Genomic DNA, 23,954 nt, shown 5'->3' with positions numbered 1-23,954 from the left:
GTCTGAATCCAAACTTTTCTTTTAATTAAACACGCACACACTCAAAACTCCAAATCCCGGGGCTGCCTGGCTGGCTCATTCAGTAGAGCAAGCAACTCTTGATCATGGGGTCATGAGCCCATATTGGGTGTAGAGTTTACTTTAAAAAACAAATACAAAACCCCAAACCTAGAACCCATCCACCAGTATTAGAGTCATGTAAAGGCAGAAATCTGGAATTAGATAAGGCTTTAAGAGATTACATAGACTGCCTAGTCCAATTTTAAATTTTAAAAGACTTAGAAACCCGTAGAGTTCCTAAGGGGCTAGTAACAGATGGATTTAGAATCCAGGTCATGGGGCGCCTGGGTGGCTCAGTCAGTTAAGCCACTGACTTAGGCTCAGGTCATGATCTCACAGCCTGTGGATTTGAGCCCTGCGTCGGGCTCTGTGCTGGCAGCTCAGAGTCTAGATCCTACTTCAGATTCTGTGTCTCCCTCTCTCTCTGCCCCTTGCCCGCTCATGTTCTGTGTGTCTGTTTCTCAAAATTAACAAACGTTAAAAAAAAATTATTAGAATTCAGATCACCTACATGATCAGGCTTTTGTTACTCTCACCATGTAAAAGAGACTACAGGACTGGTTCCTAAGTGGTTCAAAGTTATGAAACAAACCAAAGTAAAACATATACAAACTAGAACAGGTCAAATCTAGTAAGATAAAATTTATATGTTAAATTCCTACATGGATCCAAAAACTTCTGACACAAAATGAAGAACCGTATTATTCTAATGTTATTTTTTCCTTAGAGGCATGAAGAGATTTTACCATAAATCCTTAGTAAGTGGGACCAAAGTTTAGAAATTTCTTTTTTAGTAAGCTGAAATCCACAAAATATGTTAAAAAAGAAATAAAACCACTGATTTTACTGGGTTTGTGTCTGACACAACTCTTATTTATGGAATAGTAGAACTACATGTAATGAGTTCAAATGTCAACATGTGAGATACCCATCCTACATTCTTTCTAGTGAAGGAAGTTAAAATTTCTTATTTTGAAAAGGACCTTAATCTGTGGCTATCTGTGTGAAAATCACCTTACTTTATTGGCTTCTAGGGATTTAATTTGTAAAAAAATATTTAAAAAAAAATTTTTTTTTTATGTTTTATTTATTTCTAGGAGAGAGAGAGAGACAGTGTGAGCAGGGGAGGGTCAGAGAGAGGGGGAGTCACAGACTGAAACAGGCTCCAGGCTCTGAGCTGGCAGTTAGCACAGACTGACGCGGGGCTCGAACCTACGAACCGCGAGATCATGACCTAAGCGAAAGTCGGACGCTTAACCGACTAAGCCACCCAGGCGCCCCTAATTTGTAAAAAAATATTTTTAACTACATAGTTCAATTCTAGGCATGTGGGATTTTGATATGCAATTAGCTATTCATAACTAAACTCTTACACCCCAATCAAGCTTAAGAGAATCTCAACATGGATTAGAGAACATTCCAGAAGCAAATGACCACAGTAAGTGCCTTCATATCATTTCTTAGTTAATTACTCTAATTTAGGCTAGGAGTTATGTTATGTACCTTTCCACTAACTCATTTTGGTCCAGATAGAATCTTTACGTTTGCACTTGCTTATGTAACTCACACAACAGGTCAATACTCGTTTAAGAAGCTACAAATATGTATCCTAGTTAGCTAGAAGGGTATCTGGAAACATCTAATACTTAGCCAAAAAATTTCTACATAGAAACCTCAGAGGTGGGCTTTAGGAAACTCATCATAATCATAATTCTTTTCTTCTCACATACTATTGAGAACAGAAAACAGAATTCAGCATCACTGCTGAGACGTATGAGATAACTAAGTGCTAAACCTTAGATAAGCAATAGGTAGTTCACAGTATCTATTTCATTAAAGGATCAGAAATGAGTAAGACTTTCTTTTCTTAAAGCTATCCTTGATTTATATAATTATAGCCTTTACGAACAGATCTGTGAGAAATATATAAACTGATATGAAGAGTTATAAATATTAACTTACAGATTAGTTTACATAATTTTTAAGCATATAAAGCATTTATAAATTATTATAGATTTGGAAACCCTTCTGATGTCAAAAGCAGTCATTTGAAAGTTTCTGCACTTGAGCTTCTGTCACTGGATTCTTGGTATGAACTATACTGACTGTAGGTCTATTTCCAAACTCCTGAGACTATAACTGTTTTCTGTCAGCAAGTAAAATGGCACCCTGAATTGTATCATAGAGACAGTTTTAAAAAAGCAGGTCTCATGCATAAGTCTAATCTCATGCATAAGTCTAATTTCCCTTACTCTTATTATTGTGGAATAAGGAAAAACTGCTAGGTGAAAGGACGATCTAAAGAAGTAAACCCTCTATAAAAAGTAAAGTAACAAAAGAAAGATGAATGATGACTAGAAACATCATAAAATGGAATCTCCCAAATAAGAGCTAAGTACTAATTCAGAGATTCTCAAGTTTTGTCTCTGGATCCCTTAAACTGTTAAATGTTATAGAGTACACCAGAGCTTTTATTATGTGGATTATGCTTATCAATACGGACAATAAAAATGGAGACATTTAAAAACATTTATTGTTTTAAAAATAAGATGTAAGTTTATGTAAATATATTTATGAGAACTTTTATAAATTTAGAAAAAAATTTTATAAATTTAGAAGAAAGAGTGGCTCTATTTTACATCTTTGCAAATCTCTGTAATGTTTGGCTTAATAGAAGAAAGCTACATTCTCACATCTTCTTTGACATTCAATCTGTTGCGATACAATGTTTTGAAGTACAAGAAGAAAATACAGCCTCACACGGACAAGATGTTGGAAAAGGAAAAACTTCACAGAACTCTGAAGGGGCTTCAGGAGCCCTCAGAACACACTTGAGAACCACTAATACACTATGTATATAGAAGCTGCTCAATAAACTTATTGAGTGATATGGACATAACAAAGGCAGTTATGCAGGAAAATGAGCGTATAATATACTACCACGAGTAAAGGAAAATCTTCAAAATATTTCTTACTACACTGTTAGAGTATAAAGGATAAACATGCTAAACACAGTATAAACTATTACACAACTCAAGGAGACAGAATAAAACCAACTTCACACAGCAAATAATCTATCATTTCTTGAAAATTATTGAATGTTAATTTAAATGGGCTAACAACACATCTAAATTATTTGGGAAACTTTAAGCACACACATATATACTATCCCTTCAATAATAACTAGGTATCACAAAAATAGTCTTAAAAACAGCTGCTTTTGTTTGGGATGATAAAAAAAAGTTCTGGAAATAGACAGTACTGATAGCTGCATAACACTGTGAAGGTATTTAATGCTATGAATTGTATACATAAAAAAGATTAAAGTGACAAATTTTGTCATATATATTACAATTTTTTAAATGCATGCAAAAATGAGGTTTAAAAAAGGTATATAACACAACACTTAAAAATGTAAAACGTCACATTAAAAAGGATTCTCTCCTTTGGGGCACCTGGATGGCTCAGTCAGTTAAGCGTCCAGCTCGATTTTTGGCTCAGGTTGTGATCACATGGTCTGTGAGACTGAGCTCCATAACAGGTTCTGTAATGACAGTGCAGAGCTTGCTTGGGATTCTCTCTCTCCGTGGCTCTCTGCCCCTCCCCCTGCTTGTGAATGTAGTTGCTCACAAAATAAAAAATACTTTTAGAAAATGAGATAAAGTTCTATTTTCTATGTTTGACAGTATATTTAAAGTAAACAAAAGAAAACTTTCAAAAAAGAATGAACACCAGCTTTAACTATTAAGGAAAATACCTAAAATAAGAACACTTTAGTTTACTCACCTGCAACATGCTGACTATCTCAACTTTGTTGAAGAAAATAAAAGATGTAAGAGTAGAAAGAAAATTCTCTTCAAAAACAGATGGTGTAGGCAAAATGATGTCCTGAATGTACTGTACCCTGTAAGTCTGATGTATTTTTTGCCTTAATTCAGAGTCTGTTATTGGTATAACTTCCTTAAACTTTGCAGTTTTGGTCAAGAATTCTCTATGCCTTTTTGGCTGAGCCAAAGCAGGGTCATATTCAAGGCATCCCACGACATCCATGATACACTCATCAGAAAACATTACTTCAAACAATGTTGCCTTATTTAGAAATAAGATTCCTCTAATAATTTCATACAAATGGTGTAAGCCTTCAGTGTTTTCTAGGTTCTCACAAGCTTGGAACAGCTGCAGTAGTTTTTTAATATAGCCTTCATTTTCCAAGGCCAGAGCCAGCTTTTCCCTACGGATAGGTGAGGAGAGAACTGAGGTAACTAAGTCAGCAATCTCTTCAAGTTTATTGAGTTCACATGTGGGCAGGTCAATCAGATGACTGGTTTCAGGCATTTCTTCAAATCGTTCTTCTTCTGATTCATCGATGAGGTCCTGTGTGACTTCCACTGATGGATCCTTACCTTGAACCTAAAAACATCCAAGTACAGCTGGTTACCTTAAAATACAAAAGAATTCAAAATTTTGGAAATCAAATCACTGACAAATGGATTTAAGTAAAAATACCTAGCAAAGTAACATTATTGGCCACATAATCATTGTTAATTAAAAGTGAAGTCCACGGACCTGTGGGTGGCTCAGTCGGTTAAGCATCCAACTTCAGCCCAGGTCATGATCTCAGTCTGTTAAGTTTGAGTCCCATGTCGAGGTCTGTGCTGAGAGCTCAGAGCCTGGATCCTGCTTCAGATTCTGTGTCTCCCCCTCTCTCTGCCCCTTCCCCGTTCACACGCGTTATCTCTCTCAAAAATCAACATTATTTCAAAAACAAAAAGTGAAGTCCAAAGGGGGAAAACACACCCAGTTTAGAATTATTGGACAAGTCTCGATTTCACCTCTAAATTTCTCAACTTATATATAACTTGAGGTTAATTAACTCTGACCCCTGATAACATATTTATTTCAGCTAATGTTGCACTAATTTATGTGATGTTATGTAATAATCATGTGCAGTTGTTTAATAACTTCACTGTATCTACAAGTTTTGAATTCTGCTAAAAGTTAACTCTTCTGTGGGTCCCCCAAATTACTATGTAGGGCTCTTAAAGCACCATCACACTGGCCCTACAAAACACTAGTAAGTTTAAACCAAACTAAAACCCAACTTCTTTCTTGGATTTTCAGGGGTGAGAAGGTTTCCTCTAATTACTTTTGAAATTCACTTTTGAAAAAATACCTGCTTTTGCTAAGAGCCTGAAACTGTTCTAAAAAACAAAGAATATTTTCTTAAAACTTGGCATTTATTTAGCATCTGTGATAAAGCCTCTACATTCTAGTATCTAGAAAACACAATGAATAAAAAACTGTTTTATGATTCAGATTGATAGCTCAAGAAAAGTATGGCTAACTTTTAACAAGTTTTCTATAATGACTTCTTAAAAAAATTTTTTTTAACACTTTATTTCTGAGAGCGAGCTCAAGTCCACAGGGGCATGGAAGAGTAAGGGAGACAGAGAATCCAAAGCAGGCTCCAGGGTCTGAGCTGTCAGCACAGAGCCTCATGCAGGGGTCGAACTCCTGAACTGAGAGATCATGATCTGAGATGAAGTCGGACACTTAACCAACTGAGACACCCAGGTGTCCCTATGATGATTTCTATAATGACTATTTAACATAAAAACTTTATTCTTTATAATTTTTTTCTAATTCCTAACACAAGAGTACAATTATCTTCTCACCTCAAAACATCCAAATATCCTGAGATGAAAAAGCTCCACAAATTTCCAAATCCACCAAAGCAACATATGAAAAAAGATCTAAGGGCTTAGAGAAAGTAGATATACTGATGCGTACAAAAGACTTTTTCTCCTAGAGCATTAGAGTACTTCTTTTACCTCTGAGTTCTCAACAGAGGCACTGGGCTTAGGGAGACCGACATAAATATAAGAGAAAGTTTAAGTAACAAGGTCATGAGTGCAGTTCAGATAAAATGCCATGTAAATTCAGAAGGGAAACTCCTTCCAGCTTTTGAGAGTAAAGGGGGTGGTAAGGAGAGAATATAAAGAAGAAATAAAAGCAGTGGCATTTGGACCTTCAAAGATGGGTAAGATTCAGATAGGAACAAAGATATACAAAGTACAAAGGGAATAGCAGAGTCAGACAGAAATGTGTGACATGCATATGGCAAACAGCAAAACTAGACATGTAGACTAAAGCCAGATTATGCAAAGTTAAGGGAAGTAAATGTGTAGTACTGTCCTTTAGAAAGTCAACCTGGCATCAGTTGTGTGGAATATATTTGAGAATATGGATAAATTAGGGTGTTATTCCAAAGTCTACATGAACAACTGAATTTAGATAGTGATGTTGGGACAGCTGAGGGACAGGTGCAAAAGAGAGGAGCCACAAATGCCTCTATAGTTTTAAATCTGTCATTAAGAAGATTATATGGCTCCTTTAACAAAAACTGGGAGGATGGAGAGGAATGGTTAGTAAATGTTCAGTTTTACTGAGTCTGAGGTGTTTGAATACCCAGCTGGCAACTAAATCTGTGGGTCTACTACTCAGGAAAGAGAACAGGACAGAAGACAGAAATCTGGTATTAGGGTAACTGACAGTACCCACAGAAACAGAAGTAGAGCAAGAGGTGGGGAAGGAAGAAGAAGAATCAGAGGTTATAAAGAAAGAAGCCTGGCTGACTCAGTCGGTGAAGTGTGCAACTCTTGATCTCAAGGTTGTGAGTTTGAGCCCTAGGCTGGGTATAGAGATTACTTAAAAATAAAATCTTAGGAATAAGAACAACAACAACAAAAGAAGAAATCAGAAGAGTCAGCTTACGCTTCACATGAATACAGTTTGCATATTGCTTAAGAATAAAAGTATAGCTACAGAAACATTCAACTAGGTTATACTATGTTTCTGCAGTATCTAATATTATCCTTACAAGCTTTCTGGACTCTCTCCTAAATTTAACTCTCACTTATAGATCATATCAGACAGACCTGTCAATCCCACATAAACCCAAGTATTTGTCTGGATGTCAGGAGTGCTGTTCACAGGTCTTTTTGGTTTTCTCCTTTTTGTGGCACTTGAGTTCTTTGCTTCCATGAAGTTGTATATAGCTGTGTGATTTGTTTTGGCCAATGAAATGTGAGCTAAGTGCCATATGTAACTTCTGGGAAGAACTTCTAAAAGCCATTGTTCTGATATGTCACCTTTCATTCTCACATTGCAATATTCTTGGAAGTTATCAAAATCAATTCTCTATCAGCTTGAGCCCCTGAGTAGGTCTGATAAATACAGCCCCCTCTTGTCTAACTCTAACCCTCATTGATCATTAGTAGCATTAAGAAAAAAAAACTTCTGTTGTGATAAGCCACTGAGATTTTAGGATTTTGTTACTATAACACAATCTTGGGGTGCCTGGTTGGCTCAGTGGGTTGGGTGTCTGATTTTGATTTTGGCTCAGGTCATGATCTCATGGTTTGTGAGATCGAGCCCCACACTGGGCTCTGTGCTGAGTGTGAAGCCTGTTTGAAATTCTCGCTCTCCCTCTCTCTCTGCTCCTCCCTTGCTCTTGCTCTAATATTAAAATAAAAAAACAGAAAAAAAAAGAAAAGCTTTAAAAATACAACCCACAATCTGACCTTAACATTCTTTAAGAATGTTAAAGTCAGTCAACTATGCCAAACAAAAAACAATGTTTTTTTCTACACTCCTATCCTACATCCTTACATTTGTTGTTTTAATTTTTTTCCCTTTTTAAGTGTCAAACACTATTACTTTCCCCTTTATATCTCAGGAGAGAAATTTTTGTCCTTTGAAAAAGAGATCACCAGTACTCAACATACTCCCAACATCCTTGTTCTCCATCTTACAACTTATCTTCTCACTCATTCCTTTCATCTCTTTAAAAAAAAAAATGTTCCTACCCTACCATTTTCTGAGGTTAAAATTTCCATATGTACTTTTGACTTTATGCTCTCTAAAAGATACACACAAACACACACACATACACAGAAATTACCTTCACTCTTATACTTTATTGCTCTCTGTGCTGTCAAACTTTTTAGAGAGGAGTTCTACTTTCTCATTATAAGGTGTTAAAACATAACTGTGTAATATTTTTGTTGAAATTGTTTTTTCAAAGGTCAGCAATGACCTCTCAGAATTGAAGAGTAAAATATATAGTTCTGTGGAATATCATGCATTAATGAGGAGCAATAAACTAACTGTATATTTAGCAACATGCATAGATTTTAAAGGTACAGTACACCTCAGTTGTTTAGCAAAAAAATAAACTTCTTGGACCAGAAGAGTGGCCAAATCTAACGGCCCTTCCAAAGGTAGAAAAGTGTGAGGAACACTGCGATACCACCCAATGCTGGTCAGAGTGGCTAAAATGAACAAATCAGGAGACTACAGATGCTGACCAGGATGTGGAGAAACAGGCACCCTCCTACACTGTTGGTGGGAATGTAAACTGGTGCAGCCTCTCTGGAAAACAGTGTGGAGGTTCTTCAAAAAATTAACAATAGAATTCCCCTATTACCCAGGAATAGCACTGCTAGGAATTTACCCAGAGGATACAGGAGTGCTGATGCATAGGGGCACATGGACCCCAATAGTCACAGTAGCACCTTCAACAATAGCCAAATCATGGAAAGAGCCCAAATGTCCAACAACTGACAAATGGATCAAGAAGATGTGGTTTGGGGCGCCTGAGTGGCTCAGTCAGTTGAGTATCTGACTTTGGTTCAGGTCATGATCTCATGGTTTGTGGGTTCGAACCCCATGTGGAGCTCTGTGCTGACTGCTCAGAGCCTGGAGCCTGTCTTCAGATTCTGTGTCTCCCTCTTTCTCTGACCCTCCCCTGCTCATGCTGTCTCACTCACTCTCTCTCTCTCAAAATAATAAATAAAACATTTTAAAAAATGTGGTTTATCTATGCAATGGAATACTACATAGCAATGAGAAAGAATGAAATCTGGCCATTTGTAGCAACGTGGATAGAACTTGAGGGTGTTATGCTAAGTGAAATAAGTCAGGCAGAGGAGGACAGAGACCATATGTTTTCACTTATAAATGGAACAGGAGAAACTTAACAGAGGACCATGGGGGAGGGGAAGGGGGAAAAATAGGTGGAGAGCGGGAGGGAGGCAAACCATGAGAGACTCTTGAATACTGAGAACAAACTGAGGGCTGATGGGGGTAGGGGAGAGGGGAAGGGAGTGATGAGCATGGAGGAGGGCACTTGTAGGGATGAGCACTGGGTGTTATACGGAAACCAACTTGACAATAAACTATAAAAGAAAAAATAAAGTGTGAGTAAAAACCAGTGGCAAAGCAGGAGAAGAAATGGTAACTAAAGGCAAAAGAATGAATAAATGGATAAAGCAAGAAGAGAAATCCAATATTAATACTAGTGCCTCAAGAAAGGATCAGAGCAAGAGGTAATATTCTTTTAGCTCAATTTTATGAGATGCCTGGAAGGGTGAAAACCATATGTTTGCCAAGATCACCTGTTCTCGGGACTTGACAAGGTTAAATGGAAGCCTGTAATTAAACCAGATGCGTTACACCACTCTGGGAGACAATTTGTCATACAATATAATGATGAACTGAAACAACTGTTAATGACCGAGTTAATGAGTCTAGATGTGCCAGACTTGTACTTTTCAGATTACATCTACTACCATACTACAATATGGTGTACTACTAGCTACCATTGCTGATCCAACTATCATCTTATGTACATAAGCCTCATGGTAATATTAATATTGATGATCATATGTATTGGGAGACTGAGTTAAATAAAGACTCCTCAACATCAATGCTGATAGAAAATGACTGTCAGGAGGAAGAAATGAATTTTGTTAACCACCAGTTAATTTCTATGTGAAACACTCCTGCACAAATATATCATAAGGTACAAATTTCAGTATATCAAGAAGGAAAATGAGTAATCAAATCAGTATAAAAATATAAAAAGGAAATCATGGCTTTATCAGACAAATTAGTTGTTTCTTAAATCCATCCCTACCCCAGGACATCTCCTCCAAATACTAGGCATATTCATACTGAAAGTTGCACTGTCATATAAATGTTGTACTAAATACAGACACTTAGAGAAATATGATCATTTTGCTGTGAGAGTCTGGCAATGGGCCAGGGGGTGGCCTTTGCAGCCAAGGATTAGTCTTGCCTAAAGAAAGATCTGTCCTTTGCCTAGTTCCTAAGGCGTAATCTAAGCACTCTGAATATCCTGTTTGACATGTGACTGGGAGCCGTAGGCTATGCCGGATATTCTATGTGTAGGTAACTTGGTGGTTTATAGTGAAAGTCTTGGGCCACACAGTTATCAGCTCAACCTTTGGAGGTAGGTGCTAGAAACTAAAGTCAGCCATAGGGCAGTCAGCCTGCTTATAGGACTAACACCCAAAGAAAATGCGGGACACAAAGGTTTGGGTAAGCTGCTCTGGTCAGCGATACTATGTGCAGGCTGCCACACATCATTGTGGGGAAAAGTAAGTGCTATCTGCTTAAGTATCCTAAAAAAAAAAACCTGGAAATTCATGCCTAGAACTCTCCTAGACCCTGCCCTATGTAATGTTTCCTACTGGTAATTTTAATCTCCATCATTTCATTGTAATAAACTGTAATGATGAATGTAACAGCTTTGTGGAGTTCTGTGAGTCTTCCTGGTAAATGAGTGAACCTGACTGATCGAGGGACCTCCTGAACTGCATGAGTGAAAACAGTAAGAAATAAATTTTAGCAAAAATTTCTAGGACAAATGTATAAAATCTTTAAGAATATATGTATATCCAGAAACATATACTACAAAGTATACGCTGAGGTGTAGGGTGGAGAGAAATGGAGTAGGCATAACCTAATGTGATGATCACTGGAGAATATTATCCACCATACAAATTTATGTTCTAGCAGAAATGTAATTCAATATTCTATTTCTAAATAAGATGTTTATCTTCTTATTCATTCATTCTTTAAATATGTACCGAGTACACACATAACGTGCCAGTTGCCATGCTGGTATTATGGAGAAGGGAGAATACAAAATAAACTACCACTTTTCAGGAATTTATAATAAAAAGGTTAGTTTTTATATGCTATTAATATTCTGAACAGTCTTAAAAATGTTATAGAAAAGTAATTTTCCCTCTTTTATTTTCAAAGTTTTATATCCTTCACTATGCTTTCATTATTTTTATTGATGTCCCCCCCCCATTTTGTGGAGGAGTGCATGCAGGATTCAAGTTTATTGAATCTAGAACAGAGCAGCAAATATTAGTGGACTGCATATGTCTAACTCTGCAACATAGGTCATTTTTAGGTCTTACATTTCAGTTTACAAAAAAATTTGTGGACATAAAACTCTCAATCTCTGGAGCACACACAAGGAAAAAAAAGGTAAATATCAGGACCTTATCATCATTACTATCCATAGGTTTAAAAATGGCAAAACACAACAGCAAAACAATAACAAACAATTTGGATTATATTCTTATGTATACTTTACAAATTAAAGCAAAAATCATATTTAGCAGTGTTTACACCTATTCATCAATAGAAATTCTTCTATTTAAAACTGTATACTAACAATGCTCCAATATACATGACACACACATAGTAAGATATGAGGTGGAAAGTCACAAGCCATCTACTTCCAGTTTAGTTTTGTGACCCCCAGAGCCATCTGTCAAGTACACTTTATATGGAACGGGAAGGTTCACATTATACCTTTTTTGGCCACTTTATTGCACTGTGTGGCACTGTTACTAGGAGGACTAAGGGAAAAAAATGACTGTGGTCAGATGCTTAAACTAATTTAAGAAGCTTCAGGGATCAGAATCACTAGAATGAAAAGCTGATAGAAGTGAAAATGATAATAGACAAAGAACACTACAACAGAATATTATGCTAAGCAACCACTAAAACACAGTGATTCCATTTACAGAAAATAGCAGTTAAATGTTATGATTAATTTAAAATTCCAGTTGCCAGCTGTTACAGACTAGTTTGCCTAAGGAGACATCATTACTAAATGTAATGTGGTATCTTGAACGGGATCCTGGAACAGAAAACAAAAATCTGAATAAAGTATGGTCTTTAGCCAATAATAATGTATGAATAGTAATACTAATGTATGAATATTAGCTCATTAATTCTGACTAGTGTATCCCACTATTATAAGAGGCTATTAATAAGAGAAACTGTGGGAGGAGGAGGTGTTAGGGAGGGGAGTACATAAGAACTCTCTGTATTTTCTACTCATATTTTCTGCAAATCTGAAACTTCTAAAATAAAAACTTAATTTAAAAAAGTTCCAGTTACCTGAGAGTTACCACCTCTTATATTCTGCTATCATGAACTTTTGCTGCCTTCTTTTTTTAATTAAAAAAAAAACTTTTTTAATGTTTATTTCTTTTTGAGAGAGCATCAGAGCATGAGGGGGCAGAGGGGCAGAAAGAGAGGGAGAGACAGAATTTTAAGCATGCTCCAGGCTCTGAATTACCAGCACAGAGCCCAAGGCGCAAGGCTCAAACCCAGACACGGAGATCATGACCTGAACCAACAACTGAGCCACCTCGGCGCCCCATCTTTTTTTATTTTTTAAAGTAAATTTCACAACCAGCAGGAAGCCCAACACAGGGCTTTAACTTGCGACCCTGAGATCGAGTCTAACACTTAACCAACTGAGCTATCCAGGCATCCCAGAAGTCAAGAGCACTTTTGATCATTAGTGTCTGGCACACAGTATTCATAAACATTAGGCAAATAGGTGACCAAATATTAAAGAAAAACCTCAAAGACTTTTAACATAATTAATCTTTTTTTTTGTTTAAAAGATCCTGACCTTTTATTAATTATGAATATATACTATAAAAATCTAAAATGGTAAAACATTCTCTCTCCATTTTTTTAAAAGTTTATTTATTTATATTGAAAGACTGACAGAAAGAGAGAGAGAAAGCAGGGGAAGGGCAGAGAGAAAATCCCAAGTAGGTTTTATCCTGTCATCACAGAGCCTGAAATGGGGCTCAATCTCACAAACCATAAGATCATGACCCAAGCCTAAATCAAGAGTTGGAGGCTTAACCAACTGAGCCATCCAGGTGCCCCTCTCCACATTCTAATATGTATCTTCAGGTAAAAAGAAAGAAAAAAAAATAAAGAATGCACACTTAAGTTAAATACTAATTAAAAAACCATACCTGACAAATTTTTTCCCAAATCTCGTCGCAGCCAGCTTTTTCCTGAAAACTTAGAGCCAGATCATAGTTCTCAGCTTCTGACCAAACAATTAATGTATCCTGTTTAAAAATAAAGATTTCTACATCATCATACTAGAAAAGCTAGGAAAGAAATAACTACAAAGTATAAACAGAAATCAAGAGGACAGGAAACAGTACAGCTATAACAAATGCCCTCTGCTAAGTGTAAACAATGCATACTCAACTGACATCATGTAACTATATTTTGTTACCCTGTGAAACTCTAGTAATACACTGTCAATGGAAAAGCTTTGGTATTAAAATGATATTGAGCAATTTTCTAAAACAAAAAATATTAAAATGGTTTAGCAATCTCTGGTTCATGTACCAAGATAAAGTTTAACGGAAAGTCTAGCCATTTTGGGCCAACCTGTAATGTAGTCATTCTAATCATCTACTTCATTTGTTTCTACCAACTAACCACCTACCACCTACAAGTTGATCTTTTCCTTTAACTTGGCTGTCAAATAGTTGCAAGCAGACTGACTAATAGCTGAAAAAACTTAGTTTAACCCTTTCTATCTTGTCCCCCTCTTCTGAATCTTCTGAATCTTGGAAGTCAAATTTGCCATGAAGTATTCTAAAATTTCATCATGTCACTCCTTTCATTTAAAAACCTTCTGTGGCTCCCACCATATACAAAAGAGGTTTTGAAATATGTAAATACGTAAAAAGAATTCTTTATACAAACAAAATTTTACTAAGAATCTTTATGTAGAAAAAGATAAAGACAAAGCTCCTCAGGTTAAAGCACTAGGACATATATTCAGGTCGCAGGTACTTTCTTCAACCCAAGTCAACTTCTCAGAGCTCTCCTCAAAACAGCTTCATGAACAGTGATCTCCAAAAGTTTTGTGGGTCTCTCAAATTAATTAAACATTATATTCAGAAATATAATATTAGCAAACCAATACTTTATAAAGCATACAGTAAAATAGAAATCAAAAAGCCTTATATAAAGATAAAATAAGCAATATTTTAAAATATTTGCACTGTTATGGTTCCATACCATGATTAGTTAGCATTTTAAGACCCAATATATACTTAGAGCACAGTAAATCCACAAATGACAGTAGATACAAACCCATATTTAATGTCACCCTTTTAATAATTCTGAATTTGGGGGGAGGGGAAACTTCTTGTGAGATCTATTTATCTCTGTTTGCATTGTCACCCAGCTCACAGATTAAACTAGGAGTATAAATGTTAGCTTTACCATTACCATGTTCATTTGCACTTACATTATTGTTTTCAACCCTTTTCAGGACACATTTTCATTTTGTTAGGGTTACAGGTCAGTTTAAATTCGAAAATAAAAAGCTATCTGTGCATGCTGGCTACTATAATTCACAGAAGTTAGGGAACACTTTTGATGGAAGCGTTACTCTTAAAATACTCTATTTATCTATATACATTTTTTACTTCTGATCACTTGTTTATCAAATATTAGGAAAACTTAATTTCTTTTGATTAAAATATATAAACAGGTTTCTTTTAAATTTCAATGCTTTATAATGTGCATTCCATTTTGGATATCACTAGTACAACAGGATGAAATCCAAACTCCTTTATCCAGGTATATAAGGCCCTTTCCAATTTGGTTTCAGTCTATCTTCTGAAAGAAAGTCTAGGTAAGCAATGAAGTCTGTTTAAGGTAATTAATTAAGTCTCCTTCTTCATCATCATTTTCTTGTTTCTTCCCCAAGCCAGGCAAAACCCAGAAACTAAATGGGACTTATATTCAGAATCCTTTTTCAATGTAAAGAGGACTGACCTTGGGAGATGGTTAAAAATTCAGATTCCCAAGCTTCTCCCTTGGGAACTGAGGGAGAATCCTGATTTTTAAGGGCCTCAGTTAATTCTTTTGATAAGTCAAATTTGAAAACATCACCTAAGTTTATCTCTGGTTGGCTGACAGAGGATAGGAAGCTGCTATCAGAGTAGGAACCTTCCAGCTCTATGAAATCTACTCAAAATGAGTGGCAAATCCCATCCTTCCTTCCCCCCCCACCCCCCAAACCCTACTATCTCAGTCAAAAAATAACCATAAGAAGCACTTCCTTAGAACTGCTTGTTCTGAGGATCACAGTAAAAGCTCCTAGGTAAGAGAGCACAAAGCTGGCACAAGACTATTTAAAACAAAACATAGTGTTAAATGGCAGAGTTCCCCACATATCCAAAAAGTCAAGCTCTATTTTTATAGTAATGTCTGTTTTCAACTGCTGTGCTCTTTGTGTTCTAGGTTTTGCTCATTTGTGTATGGCACACGTATCTTTGGGACATTATTAATGCCTGTTTAAACCAAGAGAAGCTTAGAGTTTTCCTCTACCAACTAAACATTTAATCACCACTATGTCCCTATGGAAATCAGATTTAAAATGAGCCTGCAGGGAGAAGAGAAAGAGTCATTATATATGGTCTGTTCCTTTAAAAAAAGAAGAAAGGTGATTATGTCTAAGCCAAGATGGAAGTAAGACATGAGCTGAGGAAGCTTGAAAATTTAGCTTTTACTGAATCAGATTTTCACAATGTTGTTTTATTATAAGAAATGGTCATTTTCAATCTTAAATATTAAAAACACGTTCTTGAGGTGAACACGGTTTAAATCAAAGGTTCTTAATAATCCAAGGCTTAAACAACACTTTAGAATTATTTCTAAAACTTAGTGCTTAACATCTTTTCTAGAGAAACGGTCTTCAGTTTTTATATTATATTCACAAAGGCATTTGTGACACATTTAAAACAGTCTTAACAAACCAATGGATTATTGTTTCAGTTTTCCTCTCCAGTACATTAACATGAATAAAATCTGCTCATGAATATTTGAGATCCTATTGTTTGTATGACCCACCCTATTGTTTGCCCCAACAGCTCTGACAAGATTCAGTACAGATAAAGCTGAAGGTTTTCAAAACGAACGCTTATTTTTTAAGAAAAAGGAGAATAGAAATATCAGACTTGGAGAATTCAATTTGCAGATTCAAAATCAGTTTAGAAGTCTGAAAATGAGTGAGATTAACCAGTTGTATGGTGCAGCACAACATCTAGCTCTCCAATAGTTCCTAACAGTAGTTGACCTAAATTTGTTCCAAGATAGTTTTAAATTATACTATGGTATAACATACAGTCCAAAATAGACATGATGACATTGCTAAAAAACAGTATTAAAATCTTCCTAAAATCTGTGATATATTTGGATATAATGGGAATAACTCCAGACTAGAATTAGGACCTGAGTATCACTCACAGTTTCACTGTCCACTATTTCTGTGATATTCAAAGTATTTAACCCCTTTGATTTTTCTTTCCTCATTAGAAAAGAGGAATATGATGAGATTATTATGACCATAGGTCTCTCATTTAGCTTATGTATGAAGTACTATGCTAAAGTATTTTTCATATATTAATTCACAACTATTACAAGATATAGGTAGTACCTCCAATTGAACCTCTATATAAGACCCCTCTCCGTTTGATTTCCAAGAATTCCTCCTTAGTCTCATTCCAAACCACCACTCAATATCTGACCCATTACTGCCCAATCTTTCCAACCTAATAATTCATGTCCTCCACTTGTGCTCCTGATCTATAGCTAGAGTGGGCTCTACTCATTACATTCATGCTGTTACTTAACTCAGCATTCAATATTATAGAAATACTCTTTATATACTATACTACATATTATACTCCTTACGTAAGTCTATTCCCCACAATGCCTCTCAGGTAAAACCCCAAATCCCTAATTTTACTGGATTATTTTGCCAAATAAGAGATACAATGTGACCATTCTCACCTTTACATTTAAAAAAATTTTTAATTTTTATTCCTTTTTGAAAGAGAGAGACAGCACAAGCAGGGCTTGGGAAGAGAGAGAGGGGAGGACACAGAATCTGAAACAGGTTCAAGGCTCTGAGCTGTCAGCACAGAGCCCAACGCAGGGCTCAAACTCATGAACTGTGAGATCATGACCTGAGCTCAAGTTAGATGCTTAACCAACTGAACCACCCAGGCACCCCTCACCTCTACCTTTTTTTAAAATTTAATGTTTATTTTTTAGAGAGAGAGAAGGTGAGAGAGAGCAAGCAAGTGTGAGCAGGGGAAGGGCAGAGAGAGAGAGGGAAACACAGGGTCTGAAGCAATCTCCAGGCTCTGAGGAACTGTCAGCACAGAGCCTGATGCGGGGATCAAACCCACAGACTGTGAGATCATGACCTGATCCGAAGTTGGATGCTTAACCACCTGAGCCACCCAGGCGCCCCTCACCTCTACCTTTAGGACAGATGTTCTTCTAGTTATAACCCAGAATAGTCTCAATATTTTACTTGCAGGATATGAACAGCCATTCACTGACTGACCCTTACCAAAATTGCTCTCCCTTAGTTTCAAGACAACACATTTTTCTGATTCTCTACTCTTCCAATTGCTTATTCTTCCTCTTAACTAGATCTTCTTCCTAATTACCAAACACCTAGCTCAGTAGCATGCCTTGTCAATTCTATCTTCAGTATCTCAAACCCATCCACCTCTTTCCATCTCCACTGACATCATCCTAACCTGATTCAACATTTATCTCTGGCTTGGATTATACTGTAATCTCTCAACTACACTCCCAGTTATTGTGCCTCTTCAATTCCACATATTTTTGCCTCTAGTTTGGATGTCACTGCTCTGCTGAAAATTTTCAAAAGCTTTCAAATGCACTCTAAAACTCTAAACCAGTTAAAAACCCCTAAGCAGCACTCTCAACCAAGTATTATTGGATGAATGAATAAATGTGGACAATTCAAAAAGGCGATCATATGCTTTATTCTTTTCTCAATTTCTATCTACTCCCTTGAAAGAGGTCCCTTCTTATAGCTAAAAGTAGCATCTTCTACACCAACTCTTACTCTATCTCTAGTTCCAGATGTTCATTATAAGACCTTTGCATTTATGTTATCATCACTTCAAAGCTTAAGTGGGAAGGTGGGGAGGCGCAGAGGAGGGGAGAAGGTATAGAACAGTATATAGTATGCTACCAATTATGCCAGCAAAAAAGGAAAATATATACGTTATTACATGCCTACGCATTTACACATGCCTAAGACCTCTACGAAATATGCAAGAAATTGGTAACACTGGTGGCCTCTAGCAATGGAAAGCCTGTGGATAGAGTCCAGGGTGGAAGAGACTTAACCAAATACTTTACGAATTTTTAACGATGTGAATGTATTATCTATTCAAAAGTTGTTTTGGTTTTTTTTTAAATAAACAAGCCAGGAGCCAAATGATTAATGTAAACTTTTCTTCTCAACTTCCTGGTTCCTGGAGAAAACCATCACGTTCCTGGAGAAAAACCATCATTTTCCTGGCCCCAAGACTCTAAACACTACTAGTGACCCTTGATTCCTTCTCTTTCATATTTTGTCATTCACCAAATATTCTAGCAGTTTCTTGGAAATATACTGGAGCTCTATTTCTTTTTTCTAATTCCATTTACTACACTGAGCAGACTTTCATTTTTCTGCGTCTGAATTATAGCAAATAGTCTTGCTACCCCAAAGCTCTTGTTTCCCTCTCCACCCCCAATTCATTATTCATGACACTGCCACACTTGCTTCCCAAACATCATTATCACTTTCATCATGTTAGGCCCCCTCCTCAATAGTATATAATAGCTCCCTTTTGTTTAGCAAACCAAACGCAAAAATAAGAAACTTCTGCTGCAAAGAGGGTAAATAACTTTTGTGTGAGGTGTACCATTTCCTTCAGCAGACACCACCAGGGAGAGTGAAATTTTTCTTAATGATTCTAGATCAAATCAATCTTCCTTCTTTAGTTTTCTACTGCCCAAGTCTGTGGAATAAATTGCTTTTTATAAATTTTGTGTTGGCATATACATGCTGTATAATCTCAGTCAAGAAACTTGACCTTTTTGTGCCTTAGCTGCCTTATCTGTGGAATGCTTTCATGGGCTTTCAATAAGGACTAGGTTAAAACACTTTATCAGCTGTTTTATTATCAAAATGTAAATGTTTCACCTGTTATATCTTGTCTCCCAAAAAACCCATGGGGACATCCTTAAACTTCTCTCCTAAACTCAATTAACACATAACTGTATTAAATATAAGAGTACACATCCCTATGACTGTTTTTGATTTAGTCAAGATCAGTAGGATTGACACTAATAACTTAAAATTTTTATATGTATCATCAAGCACTTTATTTTCATGTTCTACTGTATAATCATTCTTTTATCTTTCCAATGTGTTTATTCATTTAAACACTTAATTATATTGGCTCCTTTAATATTCTCTTCTCATTAACTACTTCACTACTGCCTACAGTAACCAAGAAAGTGTTATCAATCAATGATGACCTATTGATATGGGGTCATTTGACATTCAACTCAACTCATTCTAACTTATTTTGAGCCCATTTCAGAACCTGGCTCATTTAGAACTGTAATGTTAAAAAAAGAACGTTAAATAATTCTCTTTGAACTTATCCAATGTATTCTGTAGCAATACATCCTATAAACTATGAGCATGTCATTCACTCAAGCCTTTTTAAAATTAAAAACCCACTACTGATCAATATATTTCATCTAAATTTTGGAAATGAATAATTTTCTGGGCCAAAGTATTGAATAACTTAAGTGATATTTAAACATATAATTCTAATGAAAATAGAAAAATATCTGTGTTTGTAAATCTCAATTTGTATAATCTGTAAAATGTACAAAAAGAGTATTTTGGCAAAAAATAGAAAAACTGTATATATAACAGAGAAACTGAGTTTAAAAGAATCCCTAAATTGCTTATTGAAGCTATTAGAAAATTGTACTCAATTTAAACAAAAATAAAGAAGTGACTCTATACATTTTTCAATCTTAGATACAAAGCTTTTCCATATTACTCTCAGTGCCAGTGTTCTCTTATACTTTAATGTTATTTAGTAAAAGTAATTCACCTAGAAAAAAGTTCTTAAAAATCCTAACAGTGTATATATTATTTAAACATATTAACTATGGAAAACATTTTCCCAACAGCATTAAGTTTTTAAAGTAAGTACTTTTTTCTCCAATACTTTAGCTTTCTAGGAGAGTAAGAAGAAAGTAAGTAATTAAGAAGAAAGATATGTTCCAAGGTTTCGAATTGAACCATCATGTATTTCCGGACTAATGTTGGAGGACTATTTCATACACAAACCACCACCTTACGTGATCTTTTCAACAGCAACAACACTTAAAGACTCATACACAATCTGAAAAGAATCCACATTATAATTAATTTGTAGGGAGTCACATTAAAGACACAGTTCCTGAATATTTTATATTCATGCAGATGGGGGGGGGATGATTACAAATTGTTATTTCTTTCCGCACAGGCAGAAGCAAAAAAATAAAATAAAAGTTACTATCTGGTAAAATTCAGTGCATAGAAAGATAATCATCTACTTGGCTGACTTAGAAATTAAACTTACTTAAACGTCCAAGTTACAGGAAACATTTTCAAGTGTTCAATACAAGACAAACGTTTGACTCTCCAAAAAGACACATAATATTTTCTAAGCAGCAAGAAAAAAACATGAATGTTGAAAAACAAAGGATTTCAAAGAAGTGATTAAGAATATACTGCATATACAAAACAAATGTTTAACAGTATGAGATTTTTACGAATAACGAGCTGTGCAATAGACATAATGTCATTCCTCCAACTGTGAAGTATTTATTTCTGGGCATCCAAATTTTCACTGACCTTGAAGAAAGTAGGATTGATGATGTGAATAGAATCCTAAAGTAATTTATCCTTTCCTTCAAAAATCTCTGCCATATTTATTTTACACACCACACGCGTGTGCGCACACACACACAGTGGAAATAATCCAAATGTCTTATAGGTGTATATCACACAGAAGAATACTATACAGTTCAAAAAAAAAAAACCTGACTAAATCCACACTGTTAACATCAACAATCTTCTAATTAACTGTTGAGTGAAAAATGAAAATCCAGAGTACATGTAAAAGCAGAAGACCAACTGTATAAAGTTTAAAAACACAGAAAAGACTACATATTATTTATGGGTATGTGCATATGCAGAAAAAGTATATAAGCATGTACAGAAATAATACATCAATTTCAGAATAATGGTAACCTATAAGGAGGATGGAGAATGGATAGAATGAGGTGCGGGTACAAGGGGGACCTTAACCATAATGTTCAACATTACAAAGATTTGAAACAAATATAGTATAATGCTAACATTGTTAAATTTGGTGATGTTACAAAGACACACATTATATTTTCTGTAGTTTTCAATTTTGAAATCTTTCATAACAAAAATGCAAACATTCACAAAAGAAAAGTTCAAGCTCTGCTGCCAATTCCAGATTAAATAACTGGGCACATTAAAATACAACACAGATTTTCTCTTCCCAAATAAGACAATAAATATTAACAGAAAACACTACATGACTGGCAATGTACACTTTTTATAAAGAATCACACCACTGCTTATATTAAAAATATAAAACAATTAAGGAACAGGATTCAAATGCTTCTACTTCAAAAACTCTACTTTTGCTTGAGTCAAAGAATCAAATTTCACACCACAAACAGGTTTTCCTCGCTTTAAAGGGTGTCCCTTTGAATTTTCTTATATTCCATTTCCTTTAAACGTGATCTAGAAAGGCTTATATACAGAGTATAAAAGATACCTGGTTATCTGTAGTTAAATAAGACTAAAGAATACACTGTATTGTAACATAAACAGTGGCTCAATTCAAAGATAATAAATTACTGCCAGCACAAAAACTTTCACTTTTCTGTTTGAAACTTTTGACCTACAAGGGAAATACAGTGTGTAACTCTGTTTACCAAACATGTTTTTTCTTCTCAGAAAAGTTTTCCCATCTTTGTCAGATTAATACTTTCTTGATCACAGATGAAGTCTTTCAAATTAAAGATAAACAACTACTTGCCTGTTGTTTCTGATATGCAGTGTTTGGATTTATCTTTGATTCCAAGAGTAGTGATCCTGAAAGATAAAAAAATAGTATTTATAAGTTTCAATTTATAAAACTGATTAGAATACCAAAAAAGCCCACAAAAACAAAAACCCTCTGTTCTCTTTTCCTTATCTAGACATGCGAAGTGATCAAATGTATTATGATTCACATTTTTCTCTCCAGATCTAGGCTTTGTATTTAATTTAGAACACACGATCTTATCCCCATATTCCCTTAAAGGAAAAAAATCCACCTAGATCAACATTCAGACCAGAAATATAAGGAGTCTAGATATCATTCAAGTTTCATTGAAATGAAAAATTTAAGGTCTAAATGACTACTTGAAGCCAAACTGTTTTTAACAAACTTATTTTATTGCATTCCAGTTTAACAAATAAATTACAAAGGATAACAGGAATCTAAGTAGTTAGTACACAAATTACAGAACTGCATTTATTCTCTTCTTAACAAAAAGGACACTTCATGTAGAAATAAACGTCCACAACTATTTAAAATAAAAGGGAGAGTGTGAGAGTTCAAAACACAAGAATAAATTTAAGACGGTTATTTTCCTATTATCTGCACAGTTGCTCAAACCAAGGCGTTCAGATTACAAGAAGAATGGTTTTAATTATGGCTCTACATTTCATAATTTAAAAACACTTCACATATGACTCCTCCATTAAATCAACGGATATACGTTTACAATCTGCTCTGGTGTCCTAACTTGTTTAGGCTGTACAGCATCCACTTTTTCATGGCAATCTCTACAAAGGCCGCCTGGAGGGACCCCAGACTATAAATAATGTTTGTGCATGCGTGTATCGTGGCAACAGTCTGCAATAACTGCAGGAAAAGGTGCCTTTTGGTCTTCCCCAGCACCTGTCGACTGGGGCAAACGGATTCGTTAGTAAAATTGGTTAAAAAAAAAAACAACACTCAAAAAAGTAAAGTTTCGCTAAGACTTCTGAAACAGAGAAGTAACTGGGTATAAGAAAGCAAAAAATAAAGTGGGGGGGGTTGTCGTCATCTCCTTAGAGCGAGTAAATAACTAGTGTCTCTCATTACTTCCTCCCTTCTCACTCTCTCCTTTTTAAAGGAGGCGAGACTGGAGAGGAAGGGGTCAAATCCTTAATAGGGATAGGAGGCGGAGGAACAGCATCAGCGTCTGAGGGTAAATGCGGCCAAAGTAGTTTGTTTTTACCTTACAGAAGTGCAGGCACAAAACCAGTGCGCTGTCCTAAGATGTGGCAGTAATAGTACCCGGCCCAGGGCCTAAACACCAGGGTTATGCCCAAAACGGAGGCACTGACTGTCCCCTATTCTATGTTCCAATAACCTTACCGTCGGACTCAGCCCGAACCAGCAGCGACATCCCCTTGAGCTCCTCTACATAAGTAGAGGAGACGTGCCCGGTGCCTCGGTCGTCCCATTGACGGTCTTCGTTGAGGGTGTAGACCTTCACTCGCCGCCGCGTATCCGACATGGTGGCTGCTGTCCCCACCGCTCCAGCCGCCGCCTCCTCGCTCACGTCGTCCGCGCCCCTCACTCCTGAAAGACGGTTGCGGCGGAGGCGGCAGCGGCGGCGGCGGCTCCAGAGAGGCCCGAGTTCACCATGGCTCCCAAGGTTCAGTCGCGGGAAGGGGCAACAAGAGTCACCGAGACCTCTCC

The 23,954-nt window shown here is 36.1% G+C and overlaps 1 protein-coding gene across 1 annotated transcript in view; it reads right to left on the bottom strand.

The window, feature by feature from the left end:
• The window catches only part of LOC144233503 (serine/threonine-protein phosphatase 4 regulatory subunit 3B), a 40,613-nt gene extending 16,665 nt beyond the window's left edge, over positions 1-23,948 (bottom strand). The window contains exons 1-4 of the mRNA XM_077766496.1: positions 23,628-23,948; positions 22,257-22,312; positions 13,233-13,331; positions 3,847-4,470 (exon numbers count right to left, since the gene is read on the bottom strand). Of these exons, the coding sequence (XP_077622622.1) occupies positions 3,847-4,470; positions 13,233-13,331; positions 22,257-22,312; positions 23,628-23,769 (921 nt within the window). The 5' untranslated portion in view covers positions 23,770-23,948. The remainder of the gene's footprint in view (positions 1-3,846; positions 4,471-13,232; positions 13,332-22,256; positions 22,313-23,627) is intronic.
• Between the last annotated feature and the right edge of the window lie 6 nt (positions 23,949-23,954).

The sequence above is a fragment of the Crocuta crocuta genome, unplaced genomic scaffold, assembly GCF_008692635.1.
Source record: "Crocuta crocuta isolate KB4526 unplaced genomic scaffold, BGI_CrCroc_1.0 scaffold113, whole genome shotgun sequence".
Lineage (NCBI taxonomy): Eukaryota > Metazoa > Chordata > Mammalia > Carnivora > Hyaenidae > Crocuta > Crocuta crocuta.
The sequence above is the reverse complement of the archived record's forward strand: the minus strand, read 5'-3'. Positions and strand labels throughout refer to the sequence as shown.